This window comes from Sorex fumeus, unplaced genomic scaffold (assembly GCF_029834395.1).
Source record: "Sorex fumeus unplaced genomic scaffold, SorFum_2.1 ptg000024l, whole genome shotgun sequence".
NCBI classification, from domain to species: domain Eukaryota; kingdom Metazoa; phylum Chordata; class Mammalia; order Eulipotyphla; family Soricidae; genus Sorex; species Sorex fumeus.
The window spans coordinates 4,533,251-4,559,173 of record NW_026606081.1 but is presented as its reverse complement, the minus strand read 5'-3'; the positions used below and the strand labels follow the sequence as shown (position 1 = coordinate 4,559,173).

The 25,923-nt window shown below is 42.7% G+C and overlaps 1 protein-coding gene across 2 annotated transcripts in view; it reads right to left on the bottom strand.

Annotated features, from left to right (window-relative positions):
* Positions 1-12,204, bottom strand: part of LOC130023580 (cytochrome P450 4V2-like) — a 28,777-nt gene extending 16,573 nt beyond the window's left edge. Inside the window, exons 1-3 of one of the 2 annotated variants that reach the window (XM_056114140.1) lie at positions 11,946-12,204; positions 2,182-2,261; positions 321-406 (exon numbers count right to left, since the gene is read on the bottom strand). In XM_056114140.1, coding sequence (XP_055970115.1) covers positions 321-406; positions 2,182-2,261; positions 11,946-12,159 — 380 coding nt within the window. In that variant the 5' untranslated portion in view covers positions 12,160-12,204. Of the gene's footprint in view, positions 1-320; positions 407-2,181; positions 2,295-11,945 lie in introns of both variants that reach the window. The other variant, XM_056114139.1, reaches the window with a different exon arrangement.
* Positions 12,205-25,923: the final 13,719 nt, after the last annotated feature.

The following is a 25,923-nucleotide window of genomic DNA, read 5'->3' as shown; positions in this document are numbered from 1 at the left end:
ATTGCCTTTTTCTTTAAAGTTATGTCTCTTCTCCAAAGGCTGTTCATCTTCACCCATTTACACATCAAGGCCTCCTAACTCTGCATTTCCTCTGGAATAAGGGCTCATCACTATTGCAATAGTGGCTGAAAATTCTCTAAGTCCTGGACTCGTGCTTGTCAAAGGTTAATTGCTAGTGAAATCATATTTTCCAGTTTTCCCCCCTTATTTTCCAACAGCATATTCTTGCTTCAGGAAAACTTTCTCCCATCAGTTCCTGATGTAATAAGTTACCCCGAGATGCATCGTTTCTATAAGACAATTTACACATGGAAACTCACCTTGTAAGAAGTCCTAGGCCAAGCCATGGTTCTAGGAACTTGTACATAAATGACTTGTCAATTTGCTTTGAACTAGTTAAAATTGTCTTAGGAAGAGAAAGAAAAGTATTTGAGATAGATATCAGAGGCATCAGTACAATCTCAATGATAATAATGCTTGGCCAGAACACAGCAACTTTTTAAAGCAACATTTTATTTTATGGCATTTATTTACTTGTAATTCAGTTTTATTCCTATGTTTCAAAGAAATCCAAGTAGAGATTTGAACATACAACGGTCATTTAGACTTGGGCACTGAATGTTGTAGAATAAAAGGAAAATATCCAAGGAGATTCCAGGGCTCCTGCCATGAATTACAAACCAAGTGAGTCATTTCTTAAGCAAGGGGGCAGCTCAGGAATGATCTAATAGCGAACTGGAGTTCAGGATGAACTCAGAAACACATCTCAGGGGCTGGAGTGATGGTATAGCAGGTAGAGTGTTTGTCTTGCATGTGACCAACCAGGATTCAATCCCTGGCATCCCATATGGTCCCCCGAGCTCTACCAGGAGTAATTCCTGAATGCAGAACTAGGAGTAACCCCAGAAGCATCGCCGGGTGTGACCCAAAAAGTTCTTGCTCTGGAGAGATTTCTCCCCACATACACCAAAATACGTGAGCCAGCAGCAGTTGAACTTTTCTGTCTGGGCCTTCACTGCCTACTCTGAACCAGGATTCTAGCTGGTGGTACGAGAGAAACGCCAACATTTGAACCTCATTATAAAACTGGCATATCCCAGCACTATTCCATAGGGAATTCTGTTCTGTAACCTAGTTCCAGAATAGAAGCTCTGCTCTGCTCACTTTTACTCCTTGACACTTTCTCATCAAAGAAATTCCGACAACACAACAGTTCCTCTAGCATCACAGTAATATGTAAAAGATACTCACTATATTTTGTTCTGCAACCTTGCCCTACATTGGCAGTCCTGTGGCATTGCTGTTGAAGGGGATATGAACAGCTGGGAACTCAACCCAGTATGCTGACATGTGCACTACCATTTAAAACGTATCCCTGGGCTGACACTATTTTCTGTTTGTCTCTTGTATTTTCAGGGCAGTGCTGTGGAGGCCATGCAGTTTGGGGGCCCCGGGGACCTGTGCCAGGTAAGCACTCCAGCCCCTTGGGCATCTCCCCAACTCCCAGACCTACAGTGTTTGTGAGGAGTGATTTGAGTTATATGGATTTAACAATACCTGCCTTCTTACTATCAGGAACGTTAAGAAAATTAATTTGGCATGCTATGAAAATGAATTTGGAAGAATACAATTATAATATATAGAGATATGAGATTGAGATGCATTTTTTAAGAGGGAAAATTCCTGTTTTTGGGGGGTTCAGAATCATAAGACAGTACAAGGTACAAAACTTGTGCTCACCTACAGAATAATCGATTCCATAGTACTATATATATGTATGCATGTATACATATGTGCACATATGTATACATACATATGTAGATATATATATAACTATATACATAGTTGTATAAAACTTTTACAGAGTTAAAGAAAACTATATCCTTCTGAAAATGGGGAAACAAACATTTTGAGACTTGGTAACAAATGTGCTTAGACATCTACAAACTAAGGATTCAAAGCACATGTGGAAAGCATTAAATGTTTTTATGTCACCAAAAATGTTCAATTCAGTGTTTGAGATACAGAATTCAGTGAACCTTAAGGATACATTGCTGCATTTATTATTATACATCAAATGTGTATTAGATTTATACTGATGTATTATATTGACCCATTTATTATGCTAAGATTCTTATGCTGTCAAATGTGCATAATATTTATACTGATATATATACTCACCTCCACATTTTCTGCATTATAAAGTGCTAACACAGGCACTGGCCCAAGCCAGAGTTTCAGTAGTGGCGTTTGTCGATACTCTTCAGTGTAAAAAATAAGCTGCTGAAAAAATTCTGAGAAAAAGCACTTCAGTTTAATTTCAAGAACAAAAAAAATTTTGTAACAAGTTACTGATTATGCCATTTGGTGGTTTTAATTAACTTACTTTGGGCAATTCAGTTAAATATCACAGTTTTCTCATTTCTTAAAAACAAACAGCCTCAATTAAATCAAATGAAATTAAAAGGGGGGAGGGAAACAGACCCTCCAGGGATGTGTGCTGCTAGAAGGTTTTATGCACGAAACGTTATTATTAGCAGATTTGTAAACCACCGTGGTGGCTAAAATGTGTTAAAAAAATTTTGATTGTCAAGAAGTCAGATTTGGGGTAGGGAGGGAACATGTGACATACATCAAAGGAAGTTGACAGGTCGTGGGATTGATGTGGCAACAATGTATACCTGAAACTCTATTATGAACAGTGTTGTAAATCATGATGGGAAGAAGGGAAGGAAGGAAGGAATAAATGTAACGTAAATGACTTGACACATTGGAAGCAACCTCACTAAATGAGAAATACCACACTAATTGGGTGCTGACAGTAAACCTTTTCATGTGTATTCCCAAGAATCCTGAATGCTTCCATCTACCATGTCTTATGCTTCCTTTCCTAGGAAGGAAAGCCTGTCCTCTCTTTTCAGCCCTGGAAGTCGCTGCTCTTCCAACCCCCATAAACGCTCCAGACCTGCTATTCCTTCAGCTTCTCAAAGATCTCAAGGCCTTTTGAGAATTTCTCTAAGGAACTATTAACATCTGAAAAAGAAGAAAAATATTTGCCTGTGCTTCTTCTCTGAGTTTTATTTTTAGGATGTGCTTTCAAACCTTTAATATATTTTGAGAGAGTACTTCTGTTTCATTCTTTTGCATGGGAGTATCCAGGTATTCCAACACCACTTTTTGAAAAGTCTATCCTTACCACATTGCGTATCCTTAACACTTGACATAGGGAGTTGACCATATTTACATAGCATTATTTCTGAGATCTATCTTTTGTTTACTTTGCTCAAGTGTCTGTTTCTATGCCAATACTATGCTGTTTGATTACTGTGCTTTTGTAGTATTCTTAGAATTGGGAAGTGTGAACCAGGCAGAAGGAAAGATATCATAAAACTTAGAGCAGAAATCAATGATATGGAAACTCAAAAAATAATGTGAAAGATCAATGAAACCAAGAGCTGGTTCTTTGAGAAAATAAACAAGAGAGATAAACCACTAGCAATATTCACAAAGAAATAGAGAGAGAGAACCCCAATAAACAGAATCAGAAATGAGAAGGGGGATATCACAACAGAAACCAAAGAAATTCAAAAGATCATCGAGACTACTTTGAAAGTCTATATGCCACGAAACAAGAGAACCTAGAAGAAATGGATAAATTCCTGGATTGTTATAATCTCCAAAGGCTGAATCAAGAAGATCTAGAATACTTGAACAGTCCTATTAAAATAAAGGAAATTAAAACTGTAATGAAAAGTCTTCCCCAAAACAAAAGCCCAGGTCCAGACGGACAACTAGCGAATTCCACTAGTGAGTTCTATCAAACACTTAAAGAGGACCTATCGCCAGTTCTTCTCAAGCTTTTCCAGGAAACTGAAGAAACAGAAACTCTCACAAACAGTTTGTATTAAGCCTTTATCTCTCTAATATCAAAAGGAAACAAAGACACCATAAGAAATGAAAACTACAGGCTGATATCCCTAATGAACATGGATGCGAAGATTCTCAAAAAAATACTAGCAAATAGAATTCAACAACTCATGAAAACGTTCATACAGCATGACCAAGTGGGATTCATCCCGGGTATTCAAGGATGGTTTAACATTTGGAAATCTATCACCATAATCCATCATATTAACAAAAGAAAAGATAAAAGCCATATGATCATATCAATAGATGCAGAGAAAGCATTTGACAAGATCTAGCACCTGTTTATAATGAAAACTCTCGCCAAAACGGGGATAGAAGTGACTTTCCTCAATATAGTTAAAGCCATCTACCACAAGCCTATGGCAAGCAACATCCTCAATGGGGAAAAACTAAGAGCCTTCCCTCTAAGTTGAGGGATGAAGCAAGGATGCCCACTCTCTCCACTGCTGTTCAATATAGTACAGGAAGTACTTGCAATAGCGGTCCGGCAAGAAAAAGATATTAAGAGCATTCAGGTAAGAAACGAAGAAATCAAGCTCTCACTATTCGCAGATGACATGATACTAAACTTAGAGAACCCTGAAATCTCTATGAAAAAACTCCTAGAAACAATAGACTTGTATAGTAAAGTTGCTTTGGCACATCTACACAATGCAATACTACACAGCTATTAGAAAAGATTAAGTCATGAAATTGACATATATATAATACTGCATGGAAAGTATCACGCTAAGTGAAATGAGTCAGAGTGAGAGGAACAGACATATGAAGATTGCATTCATCTGGGGAATATAAAGTAACAAAATAGAAGACTAGCTTCCAAGAATAGTTGAGATAAGTACCAGGAGGTCCATGGTTTGAAGGCCAGCCAAACGTGCTATGGGAAAAGATAGAGAAGGGAACACCAAGTAAAGGGAGGATCCTCCCAGGATGGGAGATGCATGCTGAAAGTAGACTATAGACCAAACATGATTGCCACTCAATGCCTCTTTTGCAAACCTCAGCACCCAAAAGCAGAGAGAGAACAAAAGGGAATGCCCTGTCACAGAGGCGGGATGGGATGGGGGGGTTGGGGGGTGGGTGGGATACTGGGATCACTGGTGGTAGAGAATGGGTATTGGTGGAGGGATGGGTACTCTATCATTGTATAACTGAAACCCAAGTACAAAAGCTTGTAAGTCTACAACTTTACCTCATGGTGTTTCACTAATGAAATTTTTTAAATAAAAGGAAAAATAAAAAAGAATTGGGAAGTATGATCCACCAACTCTTTCCTTTCTTCTCACTATTATTCTTTCTGTTTGGCATCATCCGTGATGATTTTCATAAATTTTCTCAATTTATGTGAAAATGTCATTTAAAATGTCATAGTGATTATATTGTGTCTAAGTATGTTTGGGACAGTCACTGTCACAGTCACGGTCCTCCGGTTGTTCATCGATTTGCTCGAGCGGGCCCAGTAACGTCTCCTTCGTGAGGCTTGTTGTTACTGTGTTTGGCGTATTGAATACGTCATGAGAGCTTGCCAGGCTCTGCCGTGCAGACGAGATACTCTCGGTAGCTTGCTGCGCTCTCCGAGAGGGGTGGAGGAATCGAACTCGGGTTGGCCATGTTGGCTGCATGTATGAATATTAATGCTTCTCAACCATGAGCATGCAACATCTTTACATTTTTTGGATATTCTTTAATTTCTTTCATATATATCTTATTGTTTATAATTTTACGTGTCTTTCATATACTTGTTAACTTATTCCTAGGTATTTTATGCAAGTATAAATAATTGTTTTTTTGAAGCTCACTTTCTCACTGTTCATTCTTAGTGTCAAGCAAAGCAATCAGAGATTGTGTATTGATCTTAGATTTATTGAATTCATTTATTGTAACTTTATTTTTGTGAAGTCTTTAGGGTTTATATATGTGTGTGTATATATAATATATGTATATATATATAATACTGTGTCACGGGCTGGAGTGATAGCACAGCGGTAGGGTGTTTGCCTTGCGCACAGCCAGCCCGGCCGAACCAGGTTCAATTCCTCTGCCCCTCTTGGAGAGCCTGACAAGCTACCAAGAGTATTCAATATGCCAAACACAGTAACAAGAGGTCTCACAATGGAGACGTTACTGGTCCCGCTTGAGCAAATTGATGAACAACAGGAGGGCAGTGACTGTGTCACTGGCAAATAATGACAATTTTACCTCTTTTGAACTAGGGTGCCTTTTATTTCCTATATCGTCTTTATATTCTGAGTCAGAAATTCTAATCTTCTATGAATAAAAGTGCCAAGACTGGGAATCTCTGTCATGATGCAGATGTTACAGAAAATACTTCCAATATCATTTTTATGATCTTCTTGTCAAAAATCCATGAATCCAATCATGTGAAAGCAATAGACAGATCAAAACTGAGAGACATTTTACAACTACATGACCTGTACTCATGAGAAATGTCAAAGCCATGACAGACAAAGAAACACTGAAAAATTATCACAGATTTAAAAAGATTTAGAAAATGCAATCATAATACCATGTGGGATCTTGGATTGAATCTAGGAAAATCTGTGAAACCCAAATCAAGGCCGTAGTTTTGTTAATGATCTTATGCAAATGTTAATTATGTAGTTTAGATAACTATATGGGCTGGAGTGATAGCACACTGGGTAATGCATTCGCCTTGCACGCAGCCACGGCCGACCGGGTTTGATTTCTCTGTCCCTCTCTGAGAGCTCAGCAAGCTAACAAGAGTATCCCTCCTGCACGGCAGAGCCTAGCAAGCTCCCCGTAGAGCATTCAATATGACAGAAACAGTAACTAGTCTCACAATGCAGACATTACTGGTGCCCTTTTGAGCAAATCGATGAACAAGGTCAAGACAGTGATACAGTGCCACAGATAACTATGTAGGATCTGTGTTACTTATCATTAGAAGAAGCGGAATACAGCGTATGTGTGAATACTCTGAACTATTTTGCTGCTGTCCTGTAGGTCTAAAATAATTATATATATACATATATACATATATATATTTGTTTTTTTGGCTGGAGCGATAGCACAGCGGTAGGGCGTTTGCCTTGCACGCAGCCAACATGGCCGACTCGAGTTCGATTCCTCCGCCCCTCTCGGAGAGCCCGGCAAGCTACTGAGAGTGTCTCGCCCGCACGACAGAGCCTGGCAAGCTCCCCGTGACGTATTCAATATGCCAGACACAGTAACAACAAAGTCTCCAATGGAGACATTACTGGGCCCGCTCGAGCAAATCGATGATCAACAGGAGGGTCTTTACTATTTGTTTTTTATTCTGGACCATACCTAGCAGTGCTCAGGGTTTACTCCTGGAGGGGTTCAGGGGCAATATGGGGTGCTGGGAACTGAATCTGGGTTGATCATGTGTAAGGCAAGCACCTTACTTGCTGGACTATCCTTCCAGCTCAATAAACAAAATTTTTAAAATTAGAGGAGGTTTTATTTTTTAAGCTGGAGAGTAAGAAATCTTGAAGGAATTTCTGAAGAGAGTCAGAATAAGAGGTTTCGATGCTGAAGAAAGATTTAAAATTTATTTTGTTGGTGGAAATAAGACAATATATAAAATACATAGAGAGTTTATGTTTGTATTTCCTTTAATGTAGAAAAAGTTTGTATGAGTCTCAGTGGTAGAATTGGATTAGTAGATGAAATCAAATAATATGGACTAATAATTATTATAAATATAAGAATCCATGATAGCACTGTAGCACTGTCCTCCCGTTGTTCATCTATTTGCTCAAGCGAGGCCCAGTAACATCTCTATTGTGAGACTTGTTACTGTGTTTGGTATATTTGGCATTTTGAATCCATCAAGGGTAGCTTGCCAGGCTTTGCCTTGCGGGCACAATACTCTCAGTAGTTTACAGGGCTCTCTGGGAGGGGCGGAGGAATCGAACCTGGCTCGGCCAGGTCTGCCACGTGCAAGGCAAACGCCCTACCCACTGTGCTATCGCTCAAGCCCATATATAAGAATCACTAAACTAAACTAACGCATTTTACTGAGAAGTGGAGAAAATATAAGGATTAGATCAGAAAAAAATTGTAGTTGGTTTTGAGAATCGGTTTCCTAGCACATGTTCAAAAATGGGAGTGAACAATGCCTCTCTGGCAAAACACAGTACCCAAAAAAAGAGAGAGAACAGGGAGGAATGCCCTGCCACAGCGGCAGGGTGGGACGGGGGGGTGGGGGGGAGGATGGGGATGGGAGGGATGCTAGGACCCGTGGTGGGGGAGGATGGGCACTGGTGGAGGGATGGGTACTTGATCATTGTATAACTGAAACCCAAGCACAAAAATTTATAAGTCTATAAGTGTACTTCATGGTGTTTCACTAATAAAAAAAATGATAAAAAAAAAAAAAGAAACCGCCAAGAAAGATTAAAAAAAAAAAATGGGAGTGAATATGATGGTGTTACCTTCATCTCCCTGGATATACAGGCACTAAATGGACACCTCCAATGGACCCAACCGCTACTCTCAAGAACTAAGCATCTTGGGAGGTGGTCACTTCTGGAATAAATCACAGTTCCTAAGAGGGGAAGTGGTGCTAAAACAGAAGTTTAAGTCTGACTGATGGAGACAACTGGGAAATACAGGGATGTAATGGCATGGAAGCACTGATGAGTTGGACTTTTCTGAGGTGGAAAGGTGAAATGGGGCTGGGAGAGAGAATGTCAACCAAGCAGCAGTGGGACCATCCTAGCAGACACACAGGGCCTGAAAATCCCCCAGGGGTTCAGCACAGACATAGGACCAGGGATGATAACATTGGGAGATGAGACAAGTTTGAAGGGATACAGATGTGCGATTTTTTTCTCTTATGAGCTTTAGGAACAGCTGGAAATTTCTGTGAGGGCTAGCAGAGTAGGACTTGTACTTTAGCCCCAACACTCATGTATATGAAGTCTGAGAGCTCTTGGGTAAGACTGGACCACAGGAAGCTTCTACTTCTTGAAAAAATGTTGAGAATCCAAGTAGCCAGGATGAGGGCTGTGACCGTGATATTGGAATGGGAAAATCCCAACTACAGCATGAGGATTGTGTGGGAAACTTGAGAGTGACAAGTTGTTCTGTCTCACTGTCTGTTGGATTCACCAGACAGTGGAGATGGCAGCGGGACCACAGGCAAAACGAAGCCATGGCAAATATCTCAATCAGGGACTACCATGTGGGTGAGTGCACCCCCAGGTTTCCCCCTGGGAACACATGGGCAAAGATAGCCTGGGATTAAAGGATGAGGATACAGAGTCTAGGGCTTTGAAAACCAATCAAACAAAGGCTACACAGGGTATGGGGTTTTATGTCCAACAAGGTGAGGGAAGATTGAATTAGTTGCTGACTGATCCTAGGAAATGAGATCGCATTCGACTGTTAGGAAGAGCTAAGAAGAGAAGTGTGCCTCCAGGGCTGACTGACTAGTAGCCAACACTGGATCCTTAGAACTTCTCCTAGGCAAAGAGAAAGCCCAGTTAACAATAGTAAGACTAAATCCAGCACCACTGGGAATTTACTATTACAGCTTTTGAGATTGTTTGAAATAGTTCTGATCACTTGTTACAAGTAAGAGTTTTTAGTATTTTAGCCACAGACATCTGAAAGGCCTTGTCATATTTCTGAATATGATATGTTGCATTCATATTTCCTTTTTTTACTTGAAATCTTTTACTTTTTAAAAAATTTTTATTAGTGAAACACCATGAGGTACAGTTGTTGATTTACAAATTTTTGTGCTTGGGTTTCAATTATACAATGATCAAATACCCATCCCTCCACCAGTGCCCATTTTCCACCACCATGGATCCCAGTACCCCTCCCACACCCACTGCCCCCATCCCACTCTGCCTCTGTGGCAGGGCATTCCCCCTTGTTCTCTCTCCCCTTTTGGGTTTTGTGGTCTGCAAAAGAGGCATTGAGTGGCAATCATGTTCAGTTCACAGTCTACTTTCAACATGCATCTCCCCTCCTGGGAGGATCCTTCAAACACCCTTTATTTGGCGCTTCCTTCTCTATCTGAGCTTCCCTTTCCCCTAGAATGTCCGGCTGGCCTCTAAGCCATGGAGTAATCCTCCTGGTACTGATCTCAGCTATTCTTGAGTATTAATTTCCTATTTTGTTATTTGTATTCATATTTCTTTAGGTGGACAAAATTTGAAAAGAAATTCTACTTTTGGAGTTAATATTCAGTCTGTAAAATATTAATAATCTCGAGATCCTGAGTCGCAGGTCACAAACTACTCAACAAACCATGACCCCAGAGACTAGGAAATAAATCTTGGAACCCAGCGGCTTTTGGCAGAAATCCCTCCAGATTTAATTATTAAGATATCAGAATTCCAAAATCGAGTGGCCACTACCGGCAACATGATATGCTATTCAAAATCAGCAATAAAAAACAAATTGTCTAATGTTGCCTTTTCGGCGGATGTGAGTGTTGGGGTAAAATCCCAAATAATAATGGTAGGTTTGATGTCAAAATATTGAATGTAATCAAAGTAGAGAGAGAGAGAGTAATGTGAAAATCATGTGCCATACAGGTGGGGGGGGTGTGGGATAGGGGGTGCACTAGGGGTTTTGGTGGTGGAAAATGGGCACTGGTGAAGAAACGGGTGTTTCATCATTATATGACTGAGACTTAAACTCGAAAGCTTTGTAACTGCTCTCATGGTGATTCAACAAATAAATTATATTAAAAAACTATTAATAGTCTGAGGAGGAAGTGGTTTAGACATGGGGTGTTTTAAATATATAAATCATTTGGTGGTAAATCTTTTCCACTCTGGGTATCTCAAAATAAACAGTCATGGAAATGAAGTTGAGAGTTCTATACAGAATTGTAAATACCAGTTTTTTTTTAGTGCATCGGAAGTTAAAATGAGTTTTATCCACCAGCAAAATATTACATAGATCTATCTCTTCGAAATCAATAAAAAAAACACACAATTTGCTCTTATTCAGCAAGGCATCTCTTTAAGTTTCCCAGAAGACCCTGCCCTCAGTTTATTGCAGGGTTGTGTGGGAAACTTGAGAGTGACAAGTTGTTCTGTGTCACTGTCTGGTGGGCTCAGTCTGGAGATGGCAGGGGACAGGAGCAATAGTACAGCTGGTAACATACTGGTATGAACTCTTGAACCCACTGGAAGTGAGCCCTGAGCACAGAGCCACAAATAAATGAACGGATGGGATACCCATTAGCTTTGAGAACCAATCATTGCCCCATACTGCGGTCCTTTCAGCCCTGTAGTCTTTGGCGGCTATTGCAGACAGAATGACAGACAGTTTTGAGATTAAAAAGCAAATAAAGTGGGCAAGAGAAACAGCAGAACTGGACTTTAGATCGATTGCCCTCCATGCTAGACAGGAAAAAAATGTTCACATAAAAGTGTGTGCTTGAAACATTAATACCACTGAAAATCCACAATACCTCCATGAAAGATATAAACATATGGGGGGCTAGAGTGTCAGTACAGCGGGTAGGGAATTTGCCTTGCAGGAGGCTGACCCAGGTTGGAGTCCCAGAACCCCATATGGTCCCCCGAGCACCGCTAGTGGTGATTCCTAAGGGCAGAGCCAGGAGTAACCCCTGTGCATCTCAGGGTGTGACCCCCCCAAAAAAAGATACCTACATGTGGATGTTTGTCCTGATCGCTTTATCCTGGGGATGCATATGTTTACTTGCATAGAATATACATGCTTACATACATGTCCCCTCTGCGATCCCCGTAGACTAGTGATCAGGGACCGTGTGTGTAGGACGCATATTTCAAAGGGATCTGAGGACATTAGCGATTCGATGAGGTGTCAGCAGGGACACTGGAGAGAGCTCTGGGAATCTGCTCCCTCCGTGGAGGGTGATAGATCTGTATCAGGCAGAGCTGCCAATCACCTCTGACCACCCGGAGGTGGGGGGGGGGGGGGGAACCCGGGCACAGGGTGGAGGATCCTGCGGGGTGGCTCGCTGCCAGGGACCCCAGCAGCGCCCGGCGGCGGGCCCTTACCCCTCGCGTCGGGTTTCAGCATCAGCGCGTGTCCCACCAAGGGCCAAGCACCGTCGATGGTCGGCACGGGCCGCAGCCGCAGCCACTGGCGCACGTAGCCCGCCAGCATCCTCAGGAGGGTTTGCAGGAGGGAGGCGGCCGCCAGGCACGCGGCGCTCAGCGAGCCCCAGAGCAGCAGCATCTGCCCGAGACGCACCAGCCAGAGCGCGCGCATCGCTGCCGCGCCCGCCGCTCCCGGGGGGTTAAGACCGGAGGCGGCGGCGGGGCGGGGTCCGGGCCGCCAAGTTCCAGCGCTCGGGTCCTGGGAGGAGCCAGGGATTGCTGCAAGGCCCTCGGTAGATTTCCAGGAGGCCCCGGATCCGAGCCCTGGACACCGCCCCGGCCGCCCGGGAGCGGCGGGGCCTGGAGGCTGAGGTTCTCAGAGGTGCGGGGGCTGCTCTGCCCCTGGGGACCAAGCGGTGCCTCGGTGGGGGGTGGGGGTGGGGACGCTGCTCGACAAACCACCGCGAGGCTTGTTGCAATGCAAGGCCGAACCCTACGTAATGCACTCGGGCCTCTTTGTTTGCTTCCAGAAGGAAACGAAAGCCCCGGGGGACGCACGCACTCCGAGTCCGCGGGCGGGTGCGGTAAGTCGAGGCACCAACGTGCACCCGGGCAGGCGAGAGCCGGGGAAATTGAAGGCAGCGTGGAGAGGCAGACGCCCCCCACCCCCCCACCCCCACCCCCACCCCCATCCATCCCGGGGTTCTGTGAGCTGAACTTGGGGCTGGGGGTGGGAGAGGGAGAGGGGGAGAGGGAGGGAGTCAGAGGACCCAGCTCCAGAGCGCCGGGGAGAATCCCTGATCGGAGAAATAATAAAAAAAATAATAAAACAGCATCTGGTTGAAGATGGGGTCTTTGGTGGCTTTTATTATTATTTTTTCTTTCTTTGGAACGACCTGCCAAGTTCTTGGACTTACTTGCAGGGAAGCTGCGCCCTGGCTCTGTGTCCGGGGCCGTCGGAGCTGCTGGGTTCTGCGCTCTCGGAGCTTTTCTGGGCTGCTTTCCCCGGGAATTCGTCCAGAGAGCCGAGTTATTCAAGCATGCGTATTTTTCCTCCAAAATAGCCTCAACCAAGAAAAGCCAGAAGACGCTCATGATGAAAGAAGCGTGGGTAAAAGATGTTGGGGGTGTGTGGGGGGGGTGGGGCGAACTCAAAGGGGTATGCACAAAGCCTTGCAGCCCCCCAGGAAAAAATGCCCACCTTCGGCACCCAGGCCCAGACTCATCACTCTCAGCTTCTCTATGTGCTCCAGACAGAGGCGCTGCAACCCTGCCTGATGCCCCTCAGCACTCCGTACTTCCTACAAAGGGGCTGGGCTAGGTGGAAACCGGCTCTGAGTTCTATGAAGCCTGCTCCCCCAAAGATGCAGTACCCAGAAATTCCTTGCTCCGCTGGAGTGGTTCAGTAGTTGTGTCCACGTAGCCCTCAGCCACCCGCAGGCCCGTTTCTGATGTCGAGAAAACCCGGGACTTTCTCCAGCTGAAGGTGGTTTATTTGGCTTTTGGTTTTGACGGTGGGGAGTGGGCAATGCGGAGATGTGGTTGGGGCTTCCTCCTGGTTCAGGGATCAGGGATCACTCCTGGCAGTCATCTGCGGAATCCTTTTACTTAGCGCACTTAGGTGTTCATTCCAGTACCAGTGAGGTGGGAAAGCAGCTGGGGCATCCAGGCGGGGCCCTACAGGAAAGGGGTCGAGTCTGAGAAACCATAAGAATGGATGGCAAAGATCCACAGTCTCTCAGGTTTGCTCAAAGAGCAAACTCCTGTCCTCAGCTCAACTCCCCCACCCGCCCATAACAGCTCATTATGAAATGAATAGCCTTTAGGTTTTTTGGTGTGGAGGGTGGGTAATTCCATGCGCATGTGCCATTTGTTACATAACCTGCATCTGTCAATCATACACCCAAGTCCCACCTAAAAACCCTGCTCCAGTGTGATGCAATCACCTGATCCGTCCTAAAGTTCTAGAATTTAAAAAGAATTTAGAATTTAGACACCCAAGTATGACAGAGATTAGTACCAGGAATTTTACTCAATGACCCGGAGGACAACCACACATGTTAGGGGAAGGGGGAGCTCAGAAAGAGAAGGGAACACCAAATAAAGGGTGTTGGGAGGATCCTCCCACGATGGGAGAGCATGCTGAGGGTAGACTGACGACCAAGCATGATTGCCACTCAATGCCTCTTTTGCTGACCACGGCACTCAAAAGGAGAAAGAGGGAAATGCCCTGCCACAGAGGCAGGGTGGGATAGGGGCTGGGTGGGGGGAGGGGATGCTGGGATCCGAGGTGGTGGGAAATGCGCACTGGTGGAGGGATGGGTGTTTGATCATTGTATAATCGAAACCCAAGCACAAAAATGTGTAAGTCTACAACTGTACTTCATGGTGCCTCACTATTAAAAATTAAATAAATATAAAAAAAAGGAGTGTTAGAGATTGCAGGGTCCGGTACAACTGGCATAGTCAACTCACTCTCACTTTTTATAGTTTTTATCAGTGCTCTTTGCTTTAATAAACGTGCTTGCTTTATTGCTACCAAACGTGTGTGCGTTTAATTTCACAACTCTAAGGTCAATGACAGCTAGAAAACCACTGTATAGCACAGCGGGTAGGGCATTCGCCTTACAAGCGGCCAACATGGCCGACCCGAGTTCGATTCCTCCGCCCCTCTCGGAGAGCCCGGCAAGCTACCGAGAGTATTCGATATGCCAGACACAGTAACAACAAAGTCTCCAATGGAGACGTTACTGGGCCCGCTCGAGCAAATCGACGATCAACGGGAGGGCCTTTACCTTTACCTTTATATCTATATCCAACTCACCGTTAATCTCTATGGACTAACAACAACAACAACAAGAACACTGTACAGGTTGTGTTGGAGAGTTGGGAAAAGGAAGGTCATGTACCAGGCAGTTGTACTTAAGAGCTACTGCACTCTCCAAGGCAGGCAAGGATATGACGAGCTCAGAAGGCGGCGAGTAGCCCCTGTCTGTTAGCTCTTCGTGACAGAGCAAGTTAATGTTGAGGAGTAGCATGAAGCAAGTATAAATAGACCTTGCCTTCCAACTTAAAAAGTTGCGTCTTTTTCTTGAAGGAAGTTTGTGGGACACTATCATTGTGGAAAAAAGATCATCGAATAAAAGCCCTTCAATGATCTTCTCCAGTTTTTTTTTTACCAGATAAGACACTCTTATACAGACTTGTACTACTGAGGTTTCAAACTAAACCATTCAAGATAAGCACATATGAAAAAAATTCATAGCGACATTCTTCTCTTCCAGCCACAAGTACAAAGTTTACATCTTATGATAGTCTGCATGGTGATATGTAATACAATTCTATCTAGCAAATGCTGCAATGTCAACATAAAATAATCTGTCTTTGATAAAGACATTATAGGCACACTGATTTTCAGCTTCATGGAAAACATCAAACTGGGTAGGAAGGTGTCTCCCTACTTTTTCACCTAATAATTCTGGAGCAATAGCACAGCAGGTAGGGTGTTCACCTTGCACACAGCCAACCTGATCAATCCAGGTTTGATCCCTCCGCTCTTCTCAGAGAGCCCGGCAAGCTACCAAGAGTATCTCGCCTACACGGAAAAGCCTGGCAAGCTACCCGTGACATTCGATATGCCAAACACAGTAACAAGTGTCACAATGGAGACGTTATTGGGCCCGCTTGAGCAAATTGATTAACCACGGGAGGACAGTGAAAGTGATAGTGACAGTATTAAAGAACTTATCACTTACTACATGACAGTCTTGGTTTTGTATTCTCCCCTGTTTGAGAAAAGTTAAATTTTTGAAAGTTAATGGCCTGAAATATAATATAAACTTCAAAAGGTTTTAATGTTGACACTATGATCTCATTAAATTTTATGACATTTAGAATGTTTTGCATTGCTTCTTGGCCTTTTGGTTAAGATCAAGTACAGAATAATTTTCAGTTTGAAAAATATTTAATTTAGATTATAAAAGTAAATTCTGACCATACATGAAGCTATAATATCTCCAGATATATATAGATCAATTTATCAAGGCAGCAATCACACTGACTGTCACTCAGCCCCAAGATCATCCAGGATTTGTTGCTCTCTCTCTGACTTACTTTGCTTAACATGATACCTTCCAGTAATTTGATTTATTTTCTTAAATTTGATTTATCTGATTTAATTGATTGTATTTTCTTTTATTAAACGTTTTATTTTTAGGTATCTCAGACCCGCTGCTTGCTTATCCAACCTCCCAGGTGAGGTTAACCTCTCTGACTGACAACTCCAGGGCTTTTCTGAAAACAGAAAATGGTTCTCTTCCCTTCCAGTTTGCTCCTGGCAGCCTCCAAAATTGTCCTCTGCCATTTCATCATGCCCACCTCCACATCTTCTGAACTCTACTCAGAATACCTTACATTGTTTACATATATGCTTCCTATCACTGGGCGAAAACAGGTAGGAAACGAAGAGAGCAATTTCCACAGAGACACAGGGGGAGGGGGTAGAGTGGAGAGTGGTTGTGGTTCGAGGAAACTGCAAAGATTCGCCCTCAGGGTTAACACGAGCAACTGCAAACACAGTAAGACATATAAAAGCCTACTAAATTCAGCAAGTCAAAATAATAGCAAGGAAGGCTCTACCAGTATCAACTTTCTCTATTAACTCTCAGAGAATGACTTTGTCTCATGGTGTGTAGAGGATATTTAATGGGCTCAAAGAAACAATGGCACAGTTAGTCACCAATGCACAAGAAAGTATGAGAGAAAAAGTGACAAAATCACAATTAGAAGCAACAATAATAAAGAGGTGATATAAAGAGCCTCTTTCTGTTCATCCCAAAGAGTGCCCAGTTTTCTTCTCCTCCCAGGTCAGCCATTATTTGAACCTGGGACTTCACTTTCCCCTAGTACATGCCCCAGGAGTCCTTTAGGACCCTGGGCTGCCCACCATCCCTGAGTCTCTTCCTGTTTCTCCCAACACCTTTGCTGATTTTCTTCTCCTCCCAGGTTGTACCCCCCACGCACACCAGGTACTCGTAGGGGGCATGGCCTCCACAGAAGTGGGCGTGGCCTAATTTTGGGCTGGTGGACGCTCAAGCGGCCACAGATAAATTACTCATGCCCGGAACCTCGTGTGACATCTCAGTCTCCACACCACCACACCAACATGAAGAAACAATGCACAACCCCATCATGAGGAGAGGATGAAGAAAAGAGTCCAGAAGCCTCATTAGGTGTTACTCACTTAAGGGAGTTATCTGAGAAAGAATTTAGATATGAAGTAATGAAAGGTGTTCGATGAACTCAAAGAAACAGTGAGACAGATATCCAGTAAATTAATGGAGGACATGAAAGAAACAGATCACAGATCACAGATCATCCTGTTATTCGTCGATTTCCTTGAGCAGGCCCCAGTAACGACTCCTTCATCCTAGCCCTGAGATTATATTCAAGGCTCTTTAGGAGAATGAGACCCATCATTGTTACTGGTATTTGGCATATTGGGTACGTCACGGGGAGTTTGCCAGACTCTGCCGTGTGGGCAGGCTACATTCGGTAGCCTGCCAGTTTGTCAAAGTAGGAATGAGATGTCATAGGAAAGCTCAACCTGCTCCCTTCCAAGGGGTCCTGGCGAGGAATAGCCAGGCGCGGGGGCAGGAGACTGCACTGTTCTCCCTCCGGGAGCTGGTTTTTATAGTCTCTGAGTCTTGGCAGAAATTGAGAAGAAATTGAGAGCAGAAATTGGAAAGCTATGCACAGAAATGTCACAAATAAAAGATTCAGTAGATGAAATAAGAAACTCAGTGTGTGCCATCAACAGTAGAATGGCTACAGCTGAAGACAGAATCAGTGAGCTGGAAGATCAGCTGCAGAAAGACTACAGGCAACACCAAACAGTGGCAAAGGACCTCAAAATAGCTCTAGAATGAATCAGAGTAATAAGGGATAATTCCAAGAGGAACACTATTAGAATCATTGGAGTACCAGAAGGTCAGGGAAACAATCCTAACGAAAAAGCCATGGTTAAACAAATCTTTGCTGAAAAGTTCCCAGAGCTGGACAACGCAGGAATCCAGATTCAAGGAGCCTGAAGGCTGCCAGCTAAAAGAGATCCTGACAAAAACATTCCAAGACATATCATAGTTAGAATGATGAATGCCATGAAGAGACACAATACCGCAAGCAGCAAGGTCAAAGAAGGAAATCACATACAAAGGAGCATCCCTTAGATTCACAGCAGACCTATCAGAGGAAACACTCCAAGCCCAATGGCAATGGTGGGATATAGTGAAAAAAATTCAATGAACACTTCACCAAGAATACTTTATCCAGCTAAATTCTCACTCAAACTCAAAGAAACGGTACACTATTTTCTGGATAAACAAAAGCTCAGGAACTTCATAGACTCAAAACCAAACATAAAAGAAGGGCTTAATGGGCTGATGTAAGACAAGATAAACCCCTACAAGCACAATAAACCCTTACAGAAAGATGACACAAAACCCCATAACAATAATCTCTCTCAACATCAATGGTCTAAATTCACCAATTAAGAGACACAGAGTGGCAAAATGGATTCAGAGACAGAACCCAATTTTGCTGCCTATAAGAAACACATCTGAACAATCAGAACAAACACAGACTCAAAGTAAAGGATAAAAAACAACCCTGCAAGCAAACAACCCCCTCAAAAAATATGGGGTGGCCTTACAGCATCTGACAACATAGATTTCAGGTCGAAAAAGACTAGAAGGGACAATGAAGGTGATATGTTTTTAATCAAGGGATGAGTACAGCAGGAAGAAATCACATTCCTAAATGTATACACAGCCAATGAGGGAACAGCCAAATACCTACAACAACTACTAACACACCTTAAGAAGGACATTACAAGCAAAGCAATAGTAGTTGGAGACTTCAACACTGCCTTATCATCCCTAGATAGAACAAGAAGAGCGAATAGAATTCACCAACTCATCAAAAAGCTCATACACCATGACCAAGTGGGATTCATCCCGGGGATGCAAAAATGGTTTAACATTAGAAATCAATCATCATAATCCATCATATCAACAAAAGAAAATTGAAAACCATAGCACAGCGGTGGGGTGTTTGCCTTGCGAGCAGCCAGCATGGCTGAGCCAGTTTCAATTCCTCTGCCCCTCTAGGAGAGCCTGGCAAGCTACCAAGAGTATTCAATATGCCAAATACAGTAACAAGAAGTCTCAAAATGGAGATGTTCCTGGGCCCGCTTGAGCAAATCGATGAACAACGGGAGGATAGTGACACAGTGACACACATATGATCATATCAATAGATGCAGAGAAAACATTTGACAAGATCCAGCACCTGTTTATGATGAAAACCCTTGCCAAAATGGGGAGATAAGGAACTTTCCTCAATATAGTTAAAGCCATCTACCACAAACCTATAGCAAGCAACATCCTCAATGGGGAAAAACTAAGAGCCTTCCCTCTAAGGTCAGGGATGAGACAAGGATGCCCACTCTTTCTGCTGCTGTTCAATATAGTACTGGAAGTACTTGCAATAGCGGTTAGGCAAGAAAAAGATTTTAAGGGCATTCAGGTATGAAAGGAATAAATCAAATTCTCACTATTCGCAGATGACATGGTACGGTACTATACGTAGAGAACCCTAAAACCTCTACCAAGAAATTCCTGAAAACAATATACTGTATAGTAAAATTGCAGGCTATAAAATCAGTACCCAAAAGTCCATGGCTTTCCTATATGTAAATAATGAGAGAGAAGAAAGTGACATAAAAAAAATCCCATTCACAATTGTGCCCCAAAAAATCAAGTACCTAGGAATCAACTTAACTAAGGAAGTAAAGGACCTGTACAAAAAAAACTACAAAACGCTACTTCAGGAAATAAAAGAGGACACGAGGAAATGGAAAGATATCCCTTGCTCATGGATTGGGAGAATTAACATTGTCAAAATGGCAATACTCCCCAAAGCATTGTACAAATTCAATGTAATCCCTATAACAATACCCATGACATTCTTCAAGGAAATGCAGTAAACCCTCCTGAAATTCACATGGAACATTAAGCCCCCACGAATAGCTAAAGCAATTCTTGGGAAAAAGAAAATGGGAAGAATCAACCTCCCTAACTTCAAACTATACTACAAAGCAGTAATAATTAAAACAGCATGGTATTGGAACAAAGGCATAGCCACAGACCAATGGAACACTGATGAATATACTGACATCTCGCCCCATATTTGATCATCTAATCTTTGATAAGGGAGCCACAAATATGAAGTGGAGCAAGGACGTTCTCTTTAACAAATCGCACTGGCAAAGCTACATGCAAAAAAAATGGGCTCAGATCTCTACGTAACACCACGTACAAAAGTAATGTCAAAATGGATAAAGACCTCAACATCAGACCGGAATGCATAAGGTACATTGAAGACAAGGTTGGCAAAACACTCCACGACATTGAAGCTAACGGTATCTTCAAAGATGACATGCCAGTGGTCAAGCAAGTGAAAACAGAGATAGACAAATGGGACTATCTTAAACTAAGAAGCTTCTGCACCTCAAAAGAAACAATGACCAAAATACAAAGACAGTCTACAGAATGGGAAAGGATAAGGTAAAGGTAAAGGTAAGGTAAAGGCCCTCCCGTTGATCGTCGATTTGCTCGAGCGGGCCCAGTAACGTCTCCATTGGAGACTTTGTTGTTACTGTGTTTGGCATATCGAATACTCTCGGTAGCTTGCCGGGCTCTCCGAGAGGGGCGGAGGAATCAAACTCGGGTCGGCCATGTTGGCCGCTTGTAAGGCGAATGCCCTACCGCTGTGCCCAAAACCATCCAGCAAGGGGCTGATATCAAGAATACACACAAATCACTGGTTGAAGTCCACAAGAAGAAAACACCCAACCCCATCAAAAATTGTGGTGATGAAATGAACAAAAACTTTCTCAAAGAAGAAATCCGAATGGAAAAAGGCACATAAGAAAATGCTCTACATCACTAATTATCAGGGAAATGCAGATCAAAACAATGAAATACCATTTCACACCACAGAGACTGGCCCACATCCAAATGAACAAAAGCAACCGGTATTGGTGTGGATGTGGTGCGAAAGGGACCCTCCTTCACTGCTGGTGGGAATGCGGACTGGTTTAGCCCTTTTGGAAAACAGTATGGACGTTCCTCAAAAAATTAGAAATTGAGCTCCCATTTGACCCAGCAATACCACTCCTGGGAATATATACCAGAGAGGCAAAAAAGTACCATCAAAATGACATCTGCACTCTATGTTCATTGCAGCACCAAAATCTGGAAAAAATTCGAGTGCCCAAGAACAGATGACTGGTTAAGGAAACTTTGGTACATCTACACAATGGAATACTATGCAGGTGTTAAAAAAGATGAAGTTATGAAATTTACATACAAGTGGCTCTTTTTTTAAGTTTTATTTATTGAATTACCAGGAGACAGTCACAAAGCCTTTCAGTTTAGTCTCTGTCGGTCATACAATGACCAAATACCTGTCCCTTCACCAGTGCACATTTTCCACCACCAAGAACCCCAGTATAACCCCCACCCAACCATTGCCCCCCTTGCCTTTGTGGGAGATTTCCACTTTACTCTCTTTCTGCATAGATCACATTCAATATTATGACAAAAGACCCAACATTATTATTTGGAATTTTCTCCAACATTCAGAACTGCCAAAAAGACATCATTAGATAATTTGTCTTCTATTGTTGATTATGAAGAGCATATGATGTCGTGTGGCCGCAATAGTGGCCATGCGATTTTGGATTTCTGATGCTTTAGTGTCAAAAACTTTTAGATTTTTAGGTGTCAAAAATCAGATGGGCTGGTCACATAATGAGATTTAAAGACGACCGCTGGACTAGAGCTGTTACCGACTGGATTCCACGGGATGTCAAAAGACTGCGTGGCCGCCCACCTACCAGATGGTCAGACTTCTTCAACAAAATCATGAACGATTGGTTTGAGGCTCTTCGTGTTCCTAGAGCGAACAGACGCCATTGGGCTACACTAGCACGGGAAAGGGACAAATGGAGGCGTTACTGGCGCCCGCTTGAGCAAATTGACGATTAACGGGAAGTCAAGTGATCAAGTGTGATCAAGTGATGCTTTAGTGATAAGCCTAGAGGGATTAGTGCCAAAAGCCTCTGGGTTTTGAGATTGGTTTGTGTGCCTCTGGAATCATGGTCGTTCAGGAGCCTGAAGAGGCGTTTATGGGTGGCAACCCAGGACCTTGTCAAGGCAGGGGGCAGGACCGATTCCACCCCCCCATCCCACGAAGCCCTCCATGCCTCGTCATGCAGTCTCATACCTGGCTGTTCATTAGGCTCCAAAAGATGGAGGCAACCATGCCCCTGCCGCAAGAGGGTGCAGGTGGAGGGACAAACACCCTTTCCTCCCAGGCAGCATAGCACCGTACTTAAATTCACAGTCCAGAAGCATTTTTGTTGGCCATTATATTTTGCTCAGATTTTCCCACCACCATTCAAGGGACAGGGACAGACGCTAGATCATTTCTTTCCATTGCTCACTTTGCATATCAGGAAAGGTTGTGCTGCCGCATAAGTGGCCACATGGTTTGGAAGAATCGTCCTGGTGCCCACATACCTGAGCCATGCTTGTAGAAGCTCATGGTTGCCGGGATTCCATCTGGAGAAGGTGGGGAGATGGCACCTACCCCATCTGGGACCTTCCAGTGATATCAACTCAGTATGGGACCCGGAGAATTCTCTCAGAGTTTTGGAGCCTGCCAGCCAGTTTTCTTCGCTGCTGTGTGATGATCATAGAAGTGGTTCTACGTGGAAAGTATCATGCTAAGTAAAATGAGCCAGAAAGAGAGGGACAGACAGAAAGACTGCACTCATCTGGGGAATATAAAGTAACAGAATGGGATTTGAACACCCAAGAATATTTGAGATAAGTACCAGGAGGTCTGCTTCAGGGCTTGGAGCTGGCAGCACATGCTGGGGGAAAAGGCAGCTCAGATAGAGAAGGGAACACCAAATAAAGGATGTTTGGAGGACTCGCTCAGGATGCAAGATGCGTGCTGAAAGTTGACTATAGACGGAACACAATGGCCACTCAATACCTCTATTGCAAACTACAAGTCCCTGAAGGAAAGAGTTAGCAAAAGGGAATCCCCTGCCACAGAGGCGGGGTGGGGTGGGGGAATGGGGTGTGGGGTGGGAGGGCTACTAGGATTATTGGTGGTAGAGAATGGGCACTGGTAGAGGGGTGGGTACTCGATCATTTTATAACTGAAACCCAAGCACGAAAGTTTGTAAGTCTACAACTGTAAGCCTAGAGAGATTAGTGCCAAATCACCACTTCTTGGTGTTTCAGTAATAACAATAAAGTGGTGATATAAAAAGGTGATAAACATACAAGTACAGATGTCATTTCTACTGTTTTGTGCATCTCTGGGATATATTCCCAGAATTGGTATTGCTGGGTCAAATGGGAGCTCAATTTCTAATTTTTTGAGAAACGTACATACTGTTTTCCAAAAGGGCTGAACCAGTCAACATTCGACCAGCAGTGAAGGAGTCCCTTTCTCCCCACATCCATGCCAGCACCAATTGCTTTTGTTCTTTCGGATGTGTGCCATTCTCTGTGGTGTGAGATGATATCTCATTGTTGTTTTGATCTGCATTTCCCTGATGATTAGTGATGTAGAGCATTTTCTCATGTTACTTTCAGCCATTCGGATTTCTTCTTTGAGAAAGCTTCTCTTCATTTCGATACTCCATTTCCTTATGAGGTTTGATGTTTTCTTCTTGTGGAATTCAACCAATGTCTTGTATATCCTTGATATCAATCCTTTATCTGATGGGTATTATGTGAATATCCTTTCCCATTCTGTAGATTGTCTTTATTTCTGTAGATTCTGTATTCTGGTCACTGTTTCTTTTAAGGTACAGAAAAGCTTCTTAATTTAAGATAGTTCCATTCGTTTATCTTTGTTTCCACTTGACTGGTCAGTAGCGAGTCATCTTTGAAGATATCTTTAGCTTCAATGTTGTTGACCTTGTCTTCAATGTACCTTATGGATTCCAGTCTGATGTTGAGGTCTTTAATCCATTTTGATCTGACTTTTGTACATGGTGTTAGGCAGAGATCTGAGCCCACTTTTTTGCATGTAGCTGTCCAGTTTTGCCAGCACTGTTTGTTAAATAGGCTTTCCTTGTACCATTTCACCTTTCTTGCTCCCTTATCAAATATTAGATGATTGTATATTTGAGGATGTTTGTGAGTATATTCAACCCTGTTCCATTGGTCTACTGCTCTGTCTTTGTTCCAGTACCATGTTATTTTAATGATTACCACTTTGTAGTACAGTTTTCAGTTGGGGAAGGTGATTCCTCCCATATTCTCTTTCCCCAGAATTGTTTTAGCTACTCGTGGGTGCTTATTGTCCCATATGAATTTCAGGAGTATTTGATCCACTTCTGTGAAGAATTTCATGGGTATCCTTATAGGGATTGCATTGAATCTGTACTTTGCTGTACTTTGCTGGGGGAGTATTGCCATTTTGAAAATGTTAGTTCTCCCAATCCACGATTCCATTTCCTCATGTCCTCTTTTATTTCATGAAGTAATGTTTTGTAGTTTTCTTTGTACAGATCCTTTACCTCCTTAGTTAAGCTGATTCTGAGATACTTGATTTTCTGAGGCATGATTGTGAATGGGATGGCTTTTTTTCATGTCACTTTCTTCTCTCTAATTATTTGCATACAGAAAAGCCATGGACTTTGATTTTATAGCCTGCAACTTTACTATACTGGTCTATTGTTTCTAGGAGTTTCTTGGTAGAGGCTTTGGGATTCTCTAAGTATAGTATCATATCAGCTGCAAAGAGTGAAAGCTTGAGTTTGATTTCTTCCTTTCCTTCTAGATGCCCTTAATATCTTTTCTTGCCTAACCGCTATTGCAAGTACTTCCAGTAACATATTGACCCGAAGTGGTGATAGTGTGCATCTTTGTCTTGTCCCTGATCTTAGAGAGAAGGCTGTTAGTTTTTTCCCATTGAGAATAATGCTTGCCGTAGGCTTGTGTTAGATGGCCTTGACTATATTAAGGAAGGTCCCTTCTATACCCATTTTGGTGAGAGTTTTCATCATAAATAGGTGCTGGATATTGTCAAATGCTTTCTCTGCATCTATTGATCTGATCATATGGTTTTTCTCTTTTCTTTTGTTGATATGATGGATTATGTTGATTGATTTCTGAATATTAAACCATCCTTGCATTCCCAAGATGAATCCCACTTGGTCGTGTTGTATGATGAGTTGTTGGATTCTATTTGCTAATATTTTATTGAGGCTATTTGCATCCGTGTTCATCAGAGATATCAGCCTGAAATCTTTTTTTGTGATGTCTCTGTTTGCTTTTGGTATTAAGGTGATATGTTGCCCTGAACCTTTATTCCAAGGTTTTTTATCTTCTTACCCCTTCTGGCAGCTTCAGTACTAATTTCTTTTGATGATAACTAGATTTTTTTTTCATTACATGTCAGGGAAAAAAGAACTTTATTTCTCTGTACTCCACATAAGAGTGTCTTGTTTTGGTCCACTTCACTTAGTAACCTTCAGTTCCATGAACATTGAAGTGAAATAATTGTCAAATTCCATTGTGTGTGTATATATATATATATATCTGATATATGTATATATGCTATCACTGTCACTGTCACTGCCCTTCCATTGTTCATCAATTTGCTGGAGTGGGCCCAGTAACATTGTGAGACTTGTTACTGTGTTTGGCATATCAAATATATCACAGGTAGCTTGCCAGTCTTTGCTGTGCGGGAAAGATACTCTTGGTACCTTGTGGTGCACTCTGACAGGAGCAGAGGAATCGAACTTGGGTCGGCCGTGTTGGCTGTGTGCAAGGCAGACGCC